The sequence below is a fragment of the Melozone crissalis genome, unplaced genomic scaffold, assembly GCF_028551555.1.
Source record: "Melozone crissalis strain CALT ecotype California unplaced genomic scaffold, PUWL_Pcris_2 ptg000013l_1, whole genome shotgun sequence".
Lineage (NCBI taxonomy): Eukaryota > Metazoa > Chordata > Aves > Passeriformes > Passerellidae > Melozone > Melozone crissalis.
In genome coordinates this window covers 60,244,189-60,258,468 of record NW_026535791.1, presented here as the reverse complement: position 1 = coordinate 60,258,468, position 14,280 = coordinate 60,244,189, and the positions used below count along the sequence as shown (strand labels likewise).

General features: G+C 36.6%; 1 protein-coding gene across 3 annotated transcripts in view; it reads left to right on the top strand.

Moving 5' to 3' along the window:
• Positions 1-14,280, top strand: part of SH3KBP1 (SH3 domain containing kinase binding protein 1) — a 211,984-nt gene that overhangs the window by 105,580 nt on the left and 92,124 nt on the right. For 2 of the 3 annotated variants that reach the window (XM_054271715.1, XM_054271713.1), the window contains 3 exons: positions 473-579; positions 8,412-8,535; positions 13,816-13,890. In XM_054271715.1, the coding sequence (XP_054127690.1) occupies positions 473-579; positions 8,412-8,535; positions 13,816-13,890 (306 nt within the window). The remainder of the gene's footprint in view (positions 1-472; positions 580-8,411; positions 8,536-13,815; positions 13,891-14,280) is intronic. The other variant, XM_054271714.1, reaches the window with a different exon arrangement.

Here is a 14,280-nt window from a genome sequence, read left to right as displayed (position 1 = left end):
CTAAACAGTTATAAAGGCCTTTCCCAACCTAAGCAATTTTATGATTCTGTGAAAAAAATATAAAGAATGGTTAATGAGTTATTTGTACACCTGTGAGAGAGTTGTGGACAAGATACAGCTGAGACTTTATTTCCTTATAAGATTTGGATCCCTTCCCCATCCCTCTGGTTTCTGGATTTGCCTACACCATGTGTACAGAGCATTAGCATAGAAGAGAAATTGTAGTGAATACACCTGGGAAGATCCATTGGGTGAAGTTTGTCCATCCTGTCATTAGGAAGCACAATTATTTAAATTTGGGCTCTTGTTGTAAGGTAAATCTAGGCAGAAAGACTAAGTATCACAGACATTCACATTCTGATAATAATGCTCAAAGAATAATTTTTCATCTTTAATAATTTCCCCTGGCTTGTCTTTGGCATGGAATTTTATTTTAATTTTGTGATTTCCCTATTTCCTTCATTTCCCTCAGGAGAGAGAAGCAGAAGAAGAAGATGTCAGGTGGCTTTCAGTTACATGCCTCAAAATGAAGATGAATTGGAATTAAAAGTTGGTGACATCATTGAAGTTGTGGGAGAGGTGAGCACATCTTTAATTGAATATACACACATGCATTTCTGACATGTCTTGTGCATGCTAAGCTCCTCAGTGTATAACTTAAACCAGACATTTTTCTTCTCTGCTATACTGACCTGTCTGGTTTGGGTTACTGTTGGGGATTAGGGGATGTTGGTATTTTTCTTATGGATTTTGTGACCTTTTTTTTTCCCCCTGTAGCATTTCTGTTGGTTTTACATCAGTTGATGTTTCAGAGCTCTGTTCAGGGAAAGAGCTCCAAGTTTGTGTTATAGAGAAGAACCAAAGATTAAAGCAGAAGAAACTTTGCACAGTTTGAGTAAGCCAGCCCCAGGGAAAAATTACCTTTGCAAAGTTAAACACATTTAAGAAATTTACTTGAATCTCTACTGGAGTTCACCTTTTGTCATCTTTGGCAGCAAATTTTAAGAATTTCATTTTGGTCTTAATCAGTTAAAAAAACCCCCTAAAACCAAAGAAAAACCCCCAACAAAATATTTAGAGACTCAAGAGCCACTTATTTTGCTTAGAACTGGATGTGAAAAATTAATCACACGAGCTGGGAACAAATTATGCAAGCTTGCCCAGAGGGACAGAGATTTTCCTTGCATGGGTGACTCTGGCTGCAGGGTCAAGAAATGGTGTTTGCTCCCAATACCTTCAGTGTTCCATTAGAGATTTTACAAATATCTTCTTGGTAGCACGAGGACCAAAGTCAAAATGATAACATACATCCTTTGAATAGAATACATTTAAACTCTTTTATACTTATTTACTTAGCTTTAAAAAGAAGACCTTAGTCTACTCAGGCAGCCAACATAATGTGTGCTGCAGTTTGTATCATTTATTTGTAAGATTTTATTTTCTCTCTCATAACTCAGCAGTTAGTAATTAAACATTCATTTTCTTGTCTAGGATATATAGTTAATTTACTTTTTCCTGCATCTGTCGCTTAAGCAGTCAACTTGAAAAGAATATAAATTCTACTGTAATCTATATGGTATCCAGCATTTTCTTATAAGAGATTAAATTCCCACATCTGAATGTAAGGAGCTTAGTGATCTCTGGTTTTGCTCTAACCTAGCTGTGCACACCAGCTCTGCACAGAATTCTTCATCTGGAATCAGACATGATGTGTCACCTAACCGACCTTATTCTGTCTGTGAGCAGTTTTGTAATGGGGGAATTCAAGGTTAGAAGAGCATATTTTGAACATATTGTAAACTCCACGTTATGATGAGTTTCATGACATCACATGAACTGTTTTCATTGGGCAATTTGACGTATATTTCACCTCACATGACCATGAAAATACTACTTAAAAGTTTTAAATCTGTGTTTTTTAAGAGTAAATTGATGGAATAAAACCTTTTCCTAGTATCCAGCCAACAAATTAATTCTACTGAATGGATTATATGATTAAATAATTTAGGTGACACACTAAACGTCTCTTATGGAATGGATCTCATCTCTTTTTAAATTTGAAAAACTTAATTATATATACCTGATTTATTTATATCCAAAAGAGACTGAAAATATCAGCATTAAAATTGAAAAATGTGGAACTATAAAAGTGAAACATTCCATGTACTTGCATGTGTGTGCTTGTAGTTAAGGGCATGTTTTTTGAAACCCACTTAGGTTTCTCTTTTGGGTGAAAGTAGATTAGCTGGCAGAAGAGGGAAAATAGGATATTAAATAGAAATTGTCAGTGCTTCAGGAAGTATTGTTGTGGGACTCTTATTTTCCATTATGGTTGATACCAAGCAGTTGATGTTGAACACTTGCTGTAGCTTCCTCTTCTGCTGTTATCATAACAGTGTAAATTCCTCGAAAAAGTAGAGCAGAATGTGTCCTTTGAAACAGGAACTTTATTTGATGCAGAAAGTTGCACCAATGAATGTGCTGATTTAATTTTTTACCCTTCTGCTTTTAAGTAATGCTGCATAAAAAGTCATTGCATTGAAATACAATTCATAGTGGTTTTGTCATTATACAATGCTTCCTATTTCAAATGATAAATATTTGGGGTGAGTGACTTATTGTTGAAAAAATATGTCTTCCTCAGTTGTGAAAGTTGAGGGGGTTTTTTGCAAGGGCCAAAATCATGCTCGGTTATTGTACAAAACCCTCCCAAAGAACCAGAAAAAAGCCTTTCCACATAGGCAACAATTTGAGATCATTCTTGTAAAATACAGGCTTTGTTTATAATTACTTAGGAATAAAAACTGGATGATATCTTCCACATTACTTAGAGCAGTTTCATGTAGTTGGAACATTAATGGTAATTCACTTTCCATTTCCAGTTGCTCTTTTCTCTCATCCCATCTTTTTATTTATGAATAGGTCTCAGATTCCCACAGATAGTATTTTTTTGAATCTTCCTAAGACAGTTGATGAGTTGAATTCATTGGTTTAATTGACTTGGATTAATATTTTAAAATCTCTATGGATTTCTGTTTAGTTGAAAATAAATTGATTCCTAACTGAGTTACAGCAAATAAAACTGGTATTATTTAGGTCAAAAAAACATCTATGTATCTTCATGTAGTTATTGAGAAAAAAAGCCAACATGTTAAAATCTTGCTTCTGGTTGAACAATTCATTAAGCTTTTCCTGTTGCAAAGAAAAGCTAAATTGGACTTCATTATTAGAGAAATGTGCTCTGCTCCTCCTCAAAATCACTGCCTGCAGCACAGGGTTGACAGAAGGGAGCACAAGTCTCAGATGCCTCCAACAATGTCCAAGTGTGTTTCCCCAAATTCCCAGGGAAAATAAGTTACACTGACATCACATGGGGATGTGCTGAGGATGAGGATGTCTCCCCTTTTCCCACCTCCCCATATGTAATAGCATCCAAAGCTATCCAGATCCTTCTTCCTGCTGCCAGCAGGTGGGATAAGATGTTTGGAGAGGGTTTTTGTGCCTGCAGTAGTGGTAGGCTAAATGGAAATTCCTGTTGTGGCAGAAGTGATTTGGGTTGTAGAGTGGATTGAAACAACAGCAAGTTGAATTTTGAACTTGTCACCAGATGGATATACTTAGAGGTTGTGTGTGCTCAGAATTTATATTTCCTTCCCATTTGTCCTAAGTAGTTAGAAATTAATTATAATAAGATCAAACATTCAGCACAATAGATAAAATGCTTGTCATTAAAATAGGTTTCCATAACTACAGAGACACTGATACCCATGAGACATTAATTAACAGACTTAAATTAAAAGTACATTTAAAACTAACAAGAGAAGAATTTCCATTATTGTTTATGTTCATGTTTATTGTGTGATTGATAGCTTTTTGCTTGTCATTTTCCTACTTCATTAGCTCTAACTCTAATTACAGTTGTTCCAAAATACAACTGTAACTAATTGTCTTATTAAATGCAGATATCTGAATTCCAATTATGTTTCACCCTTACACTTTCAGGGGATGCCAGATAATTAACCTGCAGCATGAGAGTGAGGACATTTGGCACATCACTCAGGAGTTCTGAGGCTGCTGGCATTAGGGATTACTCTGTCACTGTGCTGCTTTTTACCTTTTGGCCTTCTCCTCCTAAGACAGCTTTTTGGCAATGTGTAGTGAATGGAGTGAAGCTCACAGGGCTTTGACTGAGACTTTCTGTAATGCCACTGAGCTTATTCTTTGACTTTTAGGTAACATTGCCATATATTACATGATCAAATCCTATCAGTAACTATTTTTAAGTTATAAAAATGCAAACTGAATTTTGACAAATCTGTTGCCTCTTATTTGCAAGATTAATAGATGGATGTTTTTTGGTCTTGTTATCAGATAAAGTGATGCAACCCATGTCCAAGAACAAGATAAACTGGGGAATGACCTGGACTTTTCTTATTTCTTAAGACTTTTCTTAAAAGAAGTCTTACAGTGACTTCTTTTGGCCTCTGTAGAGTTGAAAGGGGAATGAATATTTAACTGTAGTGAGGGGATGGTCTGTGCCACAAATAGAGAGCTGTATAAATTGCAAGATAACAGCTGGGAATGAAAGCTGGGGTTTCACATCCCTCAGTTACTTTTCTGTGGAATGCTGTGCCAGTTATTCCAGATTCTCTTCTAACAGGTTGTTCATGAGGATTTCTATGCCTACTTCTTTTTGGTTAGTTCATATGGTAGGGGACTTTTTTGGGGAAATAAGGGTGCAAGTACTGCTGAGTCCATATAAGGTCATCCAAGTTCTACATGATTGGTTTCACAATCCCTTAGTTTCTTATTTAGAAGATGATATTTAAAAACCCCATCAAAAACCCAAACCATAAAATCAAACACTCAAAAATTCCCAAAGCACATTTTGACACTTTAAAATGAAGAACCCTGAAGCTGAAAAGATTCCCTACTGCAAAGTACTTGTGCATTTTTATTTTTTTATTTTCTGCACCCGAGTTATCAAACAGTTTCCAGATCTATCCTGCTGTACCAGGATCCCAAGGGATGGCTGACCCCTTAGGAGCATGGCTCTCTCTGAATGCACTCCCAGATTAAGCCATCAAGTGGCACTGTAGGCACCATCTTCTCTTGAGGTCTCGCTTCCAAAATTTATTTTCCCATTGGCAGTGGATGTGATTTGTTTATTTTGCCTCTTGGGAATCTATGTTTTTAATTTCTTTTCAACATGTGATTGCTTTTTTCCTTTGAGCTCAATGTTTTCCATTAGAATTTATAAACTAAGGGAGCTTTTTCCCCCTGCTTTCTATGCTCTAGTTCTCTCAAAGCAAAAGAAAATCTGTTGACCTTGAGTTTCTCTCTCTCCTGTTGTCTGCTGCTTCTGGCATTGCTTTTGTTCCTGGGATTGTGTTTTAGTTTCAACAGCTCAGAAAGACTCTGTTATGATCCAGGGAGACTTTCTTCCTTTTGAAACCTTTCCTGACTCTGAGCTTCCCTCATTTGCCTTAATTAAACTATGAGTAATCTGTCAGCCTAACAGGCAAAGCTGCAGCTTGTAGAACATCTTGTGGGACTGGCTAATAGAGGAATTCATTGGAAATACACTTTAGGTCAGTGATTCCAAAGAGCTGAACATTTTAATCATTTACCAACTTTAGCCTATTAATTATATAGCAAGGTGTAAGCAAGCAGCTGGGGCAGCCCTAGATTTCCTGGCAAGCTGATAGAACTTCTTTTCCAGCATGGGGACATGGACTGCCAAATGAAGCCCTCCTCTTTTTAGATTCTTTGGTTCAGCACATGAATGCTGGGCATAAATCAGGACATAAACGTATAAATTCTGAAAGCACTTTGTTTTAATAGTATGGTAACAAATTTTATTGAGTTCGTGCCTTCAGGTGGATTACCCCCCATGAATAATGGATTTTCATTTGTAAGGTTTTATTGGCTGTGAATTATTGCAACTTTTCAAACCATATGGTAATGGAATGCCCCAGTTTGGGATAACTAAATCCTGGAGGTATTTTAGTGTCTTGTATTGTATGGATTCATCTCTAGCTGGTGTGTTTTAAGGCTTAAGGATATGTAGCAGATAGCTTTAATGTTTAAAATACTTAAAGCCTTTGATACTTTTGATGAAAATTTCCTAATAAACCTTTGGGAGCCCCAGTTTGATCTCAGTCTCTAATGTCTTGCTAACATGATTCTGCATTTCCCTTGTGGAAGAAACCCCTTGGTTTTGCTTTAGATTTTTTCCTGAATTTGTAGAATTATTGCATACAACATGGTATTTTCAGACAATTAATTTTTCAGTCAGCTGAAAAACTTAAAATATGCTAATGAATTATCTGGGCATATTTATGTGCACTTTAGATTTAGCTGTCTAAAGATCTTTATATATATATATATATATATCTATACAAATAGAGATCCATAGATCAACACATCAAATAGAGTGCTAATTTTAACTGTAAGAAAACTCTGAAGAGAAGTAAGCAAGTAATAGTAAGAAAGTAGAAGTAAGAAAACTCTGGAAGAAGTAAGCAAGTGAAAATTACTTGAGGAAAAGATGGTACTGAATGATATTGGTCACATTATTTATCAAGTAATCTCAGCATCTTGCAAAGCAGGGATCTTGGGAACTGTGTAAATCCTCTCATTAATCTTCTGGTCAATCAGCTAATGCAGTTATGGTTTAATATTTAGCTCTAATCAATATAGCCACATGGGAATACTGCATTAGAAAAATTGAAATATTTTATAGCTCAAAGAGTCTTGGCCATTTTGTGTATTTTCTATATAACAATAAAATTTTATATGGAATATAACATTTATATCAGATGGTCTTTAGAGATATAATTTGTAGAGTCTGAGTGCTGTGTATCATGCAGTTTCAGTTTTCCATATTGCTTTTTATTAGTCTGGAGAGAAGAAGGTAAATATTACCTTTTAGAGACTCTGATACTGTGATGTAAAAACCTCCACCTCACTGAAGGGATTGAGTGATATGTGCACATTCTATGTTGTCCAGTAGCAGCAGGATAGTAAGAACAAGATAATTCCCAGAGATGTGCTGGAGCTCACCAGTGCTACTGAGGCATTGAGGGAGGGGAAGTTTTGCCAGGGACAAGTACTGAAATTAAATGAAAGTCTGGTCTGAACTACTTTCATATTAAAACAAAAATTCTATTAATGAGATCAAGAAATGTGGGGTTTTTTGACTAAAATGTCTCATGTAGCTAAATTGAGAAAAATGCACACATTCCTCTATATTTTGAGGCAATATTTAGTTGTATTATTGTGAGATTTCTTTCCTAAGGACTCAAGTTTTTCACAAATAAGTGAAAAGACTTTTCACAGACTTTTTTCTGTGATAATTAGCTAGGTTCATTTAAAGTGTGGGGTTGTTTTTTAACAATAAAGTTAACTTTCTCTTTTCATAACTGGGGAGAAGGTAGGCAGAAAAGATATGAGTCAACCATTATTGGAGACTGATGTGTCACAGACCTACACTGTCCTCTCCTGTCATATTTTTAGTGAAGGGACAGTGTCTGACAGATGAAAAACATTTATCTATCAAGAATGTGTTTAGCAGATGCATATAATCAGTCATTTCTTGCAATGCCATTATAACCTAAAGGCATTTCTAAGTGCTGTCATTTCACTGCCTGACACCACCATTCAATCCTAAATGGGTTATAGAGGAGGGAGTCTGCAATTTTAAAGTGATATTTTCTCTTAAGTTTTGGCTAGGTAGTGTCCTTCCTCCTCCTGACACTATCATTATTATTATGTATTTCAGTGCCTCTTTGTAAATCTCGAGTCAAATATGCATTAGTACTGGTCTTTGTTCTCCACAGGTTTCTTACATTTACACATGAGTGATGTAGCAGCATTCTGAATTTCTAAAACACAAAATTTCTGATTTTGATGGGGAAGGCAGGAATGTTTTCATTATATTAAGATAACTAAATTAGATTCTCTGAGTAGCCCTTTTTAGGTGTTTCACCATTAATTACTTAGGGAATTCAAACAGAATCTGCAAATCACATCTACTAAGATGGTCTTGAATAGCCATACGGTGTGCACTGAAAATTTACTGATTGAATGGATATCCATAAAAGTTGAAATTGTTGAGATACCATGTGCTCTCTAGTTGCTCTTTTATCCTTTTATTTAATGCTCATCCGTGCTTCTGACTGCTGTCAGCACTGCTGACATTTACAGATGGGTTCATGCATCTCTCTTGTTTTCACTTATGAAGAAGAAAGGAGAGGTGTTCTGGCTTGGAGCCCATGCCATGTGCTCCTTATACCTGAAATTAATTAATATAAACTATTCATGACTATTACTGTCATTTATTGAATGTATATAATGGTGCTCAGTAAAGTGTTGCTTATGTAAAACCCCCTTTTTTTGTCTCTGTGCAGGTGGAAGAGGGCTGGTGGGAAGGTATACTCAATGGGAAGACTGGCATGTTTCCTTCCAACTTCATAAAGGAGCTCTCTGATTCTGATGAAGTTGGAATAGCACAGGAGGAGCAACTAAAGTCAAGTAAGGAAAACTTTATTATTGATGTACTGTATGTATGTTTGTGTCTTTAGCTCATAACACATTGATAGGATAGCACATTCTTATCTCTTGCTGCGAAGTGTTTTTGAATGCCATGATCTTAATTCATGCTGAAAGGGTCAGAAGATGATGATTTATGTATACCTGCAGTGCTACCTGAGTTGCAGCATTGTCAGTGCTCTCTGAGCTGTGTAAGCCCTGCTGAGCCACAGCAGACCAAGAGGAGAGAGAAGGCAACGATGATGACTGCATTTGTATTTCAGAACCAGTTACAAGGGAATTTTTGTCCTTAGAAGTGGAAAGTACAAAGTGGCTTATTTAAAGTGGAGGGATTAAAGTGCCATGCTTTCTATAACAACTCCCGTAGATGAAGGATTGATAATTACTGGTGTGGGACATGCAGCACTTTTTCCCCCCAGGTGCTGAGCATGTTTCTATCACCTCCGACACCCACTGCCCCAGCAGCCAAAGGGAAAGGGGCCAGAACTGGGACATGGACTTTGTTCTCTCATTTACAGTGGGCCAGTACTGCTGCAGGTGAAAAGCATGTTTGGTGACTAAGTTTGCAATAGTATAAGCATGGGAGTGGGTTGTCCTATTTATAACTTCTCATGGAGAATAACCTGAACAAAAAGGGTGCTGTTACATGAAATGGAAAGCTGTTGGTCCTCATGTTTTTTATGTTTTTCAAGCAGCTATTACCTTTTTTTTTTCCTAATTCAGTGATCAAATCTGACTTTTCAGAGAAAAAAAAAAAAAGAAGCCAATTCTATTTGCATATTTCAGGCTAATTCCACAATACTTGCCAAGGTCTTCCTATTTTTAGCACTGCAGATGTTCATTGCTATGTAGCATTCTCCTGAGATCTCTGAATAAACAGAAGTCAAAGGACTACCAAGACCTTTGTAAGCTGATTTCAGCTGAAATTTACCAAAACCTTTATAGTTTACTCTGTCAATAAAAGGTAGAAAATTATAACACTTTTTTCTGTTTTCCTTATTTTTCCACAAAAGGCAAATTTTTCACCCTTATTCCACAGCACAAAAATAAGATCCTGAAAGCCCTGACATTTGCAATTATGGAAATATTTTATCTTTTTTTGTAATGGAGTACATTTTCATGTGTGAATGTGTACTGGTGACCTACACCAGTAGGTGGTCAGTGCAGTTCAAGATATTTAAATGTAACATTCCTTCAGACTGGAATTAACATATTTTAAACTTTAAAATTTTTATGTGATGGAGAGGGAGAAAGGTCATGAAGTGAAAGTGCATGTTTCAGTGAGATTGCAAACTGCTTTCTATAATCTGTATATGCTCTCATGAATTATGTTAATTAATTATAAACACAGTGAGTCTTGGAAGAACTAATTGTGTAGAGTAGTTTCAGCTCTGGAGTCTGTAGTGTTTGGTACTATATAAGCGAACAAGGTAGGTGATAATGTTCAGAATGGAATACCCCAATGTTTTCTATATGAATGAATGAATATTCTTTCTTTTCAGGTAATTTAGTGATATATACTTCATAATAAGCATCCTAAAAATGGCTTTAAACAAAAACATGCATTGGAGTGTGCAAAAGCAACCACAAAGCATTAACTCTTGATGTCCATTATGGTCCATGCTTTGCTCAGACTTGGGTTTGTGTGCTGGCTCTGTCAGTGGAACCCAAACCTGTGATACCTTTATGGAGAAGACAACAGTAACACAATTATTGTTTTTGCATCTTTAAATAAATTGAAGGTAACTGTAGGTGGGAGATGGATTTCCTACTTTCTTGTATTTAATTTAATTCTTTGGAGATGCTTTCTGGCTATCTGAGGAAGTGTTAGATATATCTGTAAATCAAAAGAACAGTGTAAACCTCCTGAGAGAGTGACTCAAGGAATGCTGAGATTGTTACGGGGATTTTAATGTTTTTTAATTTATTTTTTCTTCAAGGAAAACTATAAATTTAAGAATTGCATTCCCCTAGGAGAATTATGGGAAATATATATAAATTCAATTTTTTCTGTGTGTGATTTATGTGATTCATACAGCTGTTGCTCTCCAACACATAGTGCTTCATGAGGCTCTATTCAGGCACACTGGATATCTGGATTTGAAAATTCCTGTAATGAGACTGCAAAAATTTGAACAAGTTTACACAACTGAATAGGAATGATAATCTCATTCAGTCTGAAAATATATTTAAAAAAATAAACAAGTAAACCCTGGAAGATTTGGCCATCAGGCTAGTAGCACTGCTGAAATGCTCTAGGTTACATCTCAGAAAGAGAGATGAAAGGTGTGTATTCACGCCTCCAGGTCAGCTCCTTCCTCCATGGATGACAAGAGGTGACAGCACCTTAAATGTGCAGTAATTCCTTTTTGTTTCTCTGGGAACTTTGAGTGTGTCTGTATCACAGCACTTTGCAAGGTGGAATCCCTGAATATGAATTCTGGATTATGAGGTTGGCACTTGGGTGAGGGGCTGTACCCAGGCACTGAGCTCAGACCCTGGGCAGCCACTGAGGTTCTGCTCAGCTTTCAGAGGAGCCCAGACAGGGCTGGGGTTTGGCTCTGCAGTCTTGAGCAGCAGCCTTGAACTGTTCAGCCCAGCTTGTAAAATGGATAAGGTAATAGTTGGCAGATTTACTGTGAGACCTGGGAAAATAGCACAGGATATGTGGAGAACTGGCACTGTGCAAACCCATGAATGTTTTAAAGTTAACAATTAAATTTAACGTCTTGGTTAAATTAAATTAAACTTGATTTTTAAATCACATTTTACTGACCATCTATAAAGAGAATTTTTGAAGGGCAAATGTAATTTTGGTGAACTCAAAGAAAAAGAAATACAGAAGAGAAAAATTACATAACTTGGATTTTTAGGAATAAAGTCAATAAAACCCCATATTTCTCTGTCCTTCTGTTACCATCTACACCAGCCCCAATGGACAGAAAAAAGTCTGATTGTATTGGTTTTGTTGTGTCCATGTAAATTTTATGGCAGATCAGAGTAAACAGCCAGAAGAAATTATCGTGGTTTCTTTTCATGCTCTGCCATAGACTAACCTCAGAAGCTTGTTCAGAGCAGAAATTTCCTTTTTTGAAAATGCCTGGGGCTAGTTTTAGAAGTGCCAAATGTTTCTGAATCCTGACTGTGGGACTTAGCTTGAACCTTATTTGGAAAGGGTTGGGAACCTGTGCCTCCCCTTGATGGTGTGTGCTCAGCAGGCTGGAAAGCAAGACTTGCAAGATCAAAATATCTGGGGGGATGTTTGTTTGATTTTAAAGTATTTGTACCAGCTGTAAGATGATTGCCAAATTTCTTCTCTTCAAAGGCATTTTGCAGTGTAAGTACAGACAGGATCTTAAAGTAAACAGCAATTCCTTGCTCTTTAAAGCATGCTCTTAAATGAAAATATTGCTTTTCTTGGGCCAGCTGTTACAGCATGAACAGGTAGTATGCATTATCAATTTATTACTATATTAGATACATGGATTATAAGATTATTTCCCATATTTCTCAGAGATACAGTATTAATTTTGAGACTATTTTCAATATACCACTTCTTGTCAATACAGCCTGTTGAGAAGCAAAAAGTTGACATGTAGTAAAAAAAAATTCTGTTTGAGATAATCACAATTTCACATTGAGGAGGTTATTTCAAAAAGCATTTAGTATGCTCACAGCAGTGTCATGACAGCATTGTAAAGTGGCCTTTTGTGTCTTGCTGTCTCTGATGTGTGTTCTCTGAGGTACAGCTGGGCCTCATGGTATCTATCAGCTATTTTTGGAACCTGTTAGTGATGACCCCTGAAAAGTCCTGGCTGCTGGAGGTAGAACTGATGATATACTCATCAGCTGAGGCTTCAGTCAGGCAACCTCCTCTGTTTTGAGTTCTTAAAACTTTGGTTTTCCATTACTGTCTCTCTGGCTCTCCACAGTGTCATGAAGCTAACTTATGTTTCCCTTAGCAGTGGGTTGATGTTTGACTGTTTTAATAGCACTCTTTTAATGGTATCCTGTAAAAAGATGGTGTAAAGATGGATTTCTAGCATTTTTACTTCCTCATTACATGAAACGTTACATAAGGCAATGGAAACATTCTGTTATTAATTAAACTGCATCAACAAAACTAAGAACTAGCTTATTATACTATATAAATACGTATAGTTTTGTATTGTCTAAAAGTCCAACAGAATGATATACAGGAGAAAAAAAAACCCACACATTTTTGGTACCAAACTGGGTGTGATTCTGTGTTGTGACAATTCACATATACTGTCTATTTTGCTATAAAATTTTACCAAAGGCATCAGTTTTTGTGATGGTATACCTAGGGGGGATTTGGGACAAGCTGGCATTTGTATATTCTTGGGCTTGCCTGGGTTTTTAAACCTGACACACAAAACACTTCAGCTGCTCATGCCTTTACCTTCACTTGAATTTCATGTCCTAAATATCAGAGCATGAGCTATGTCACTAGCAATGAAAAAAAAAAAAGGATTTTGTAATAAATATGTTATCTTAAATATCTTAGATGAGAAGTGGGATTTGCTTTTTGTATCTTTACTGGTTTTCCTCTTAATTTTAGATTTTTGCTTTTGTTAATGTCAATGCCAAGTCACACCTGATTAAGCTTTTAGCTGAAAAAACAATTTATTGAGATTTTACTGTCCTATCCTTCCTACTAAGCACAGTTTAAGACCAGTTCCCACGTCCAAAATATTTCCAATAAGTGATCTTGGAAAGATGCAGTATTTCTGATGCTCACAGGATCCTGGTACATTAAAGAGATGTATTTCATTGCCCTGTTTGGATGTCAGCTGTGCTTTTTCAAGTGCACTACATCTGCAGCAGGGATGTTGAGCCACTGTGAGTACATCATTGCAGTAATAATATTTTTTCAGCATTCCTCTGTGCAAGGCTGCAAAAACCAGACAAATAATTTTATTTGCAAGTCTCGCAACTTGATGGACAACAGACCAAACCTAAGAAGAATGCATTCTGTTGGACACTGTAAATAACAGCTTTAGCAAAATCATGCGATTCTGTTATCTGACATACATGCAGTAAGAATATTTTAACTTCATGTACAATCAGATATATTTGTTAATGTTCTCGTCATTTTGCTAGTGAGGCTTTGAAATGTCAGTGACTGAAAATACAGATTAAAACCTCTTCCTTTCCCTTCTTTTTACCATCATTCGATCTCTTTACCCCCACCCTGCCCCTTCTCCTTTTTTTGTCTTTCCTTCTCTTGCCTGCTGTCAGGAAAATCTGCCTTTGAAGGGACAATTCTGTACAGAGTGGCACCGGCAAAGATTGACAGCTACAGACGTTATAACAGTGAGTGCGCTCCAAATCATCCAGCAATAGCTTCAGTCCTCCGACCTTGTTTGATTTAGCTACACTTGTAAATTGTGCCACTGCTACCCACTTATGGCTACTCCTCGTGCATTTATCTGTCTGTAAGCTGAAGTCAGTTTGCTGCTGATGAACTGCCCAGCCTTAATGCAATGAGAATGCACCTGTTCCTCCTGTGCATGTGTGTGTTCTGTGTCCATACAATGTCTGTGTATAAGCCCACAGTAAACTGTGAATTACATTGGATGTTTTGGTCTCAGCTATGGATTGAATCTAAGAACATTTAGTCCCATCACTTTTGCCCCCTGAAACGAGAAGACTGTTGATAATCACCACTAATCTTTGAATTAAATGTCAATCTGCCCTAAAAGT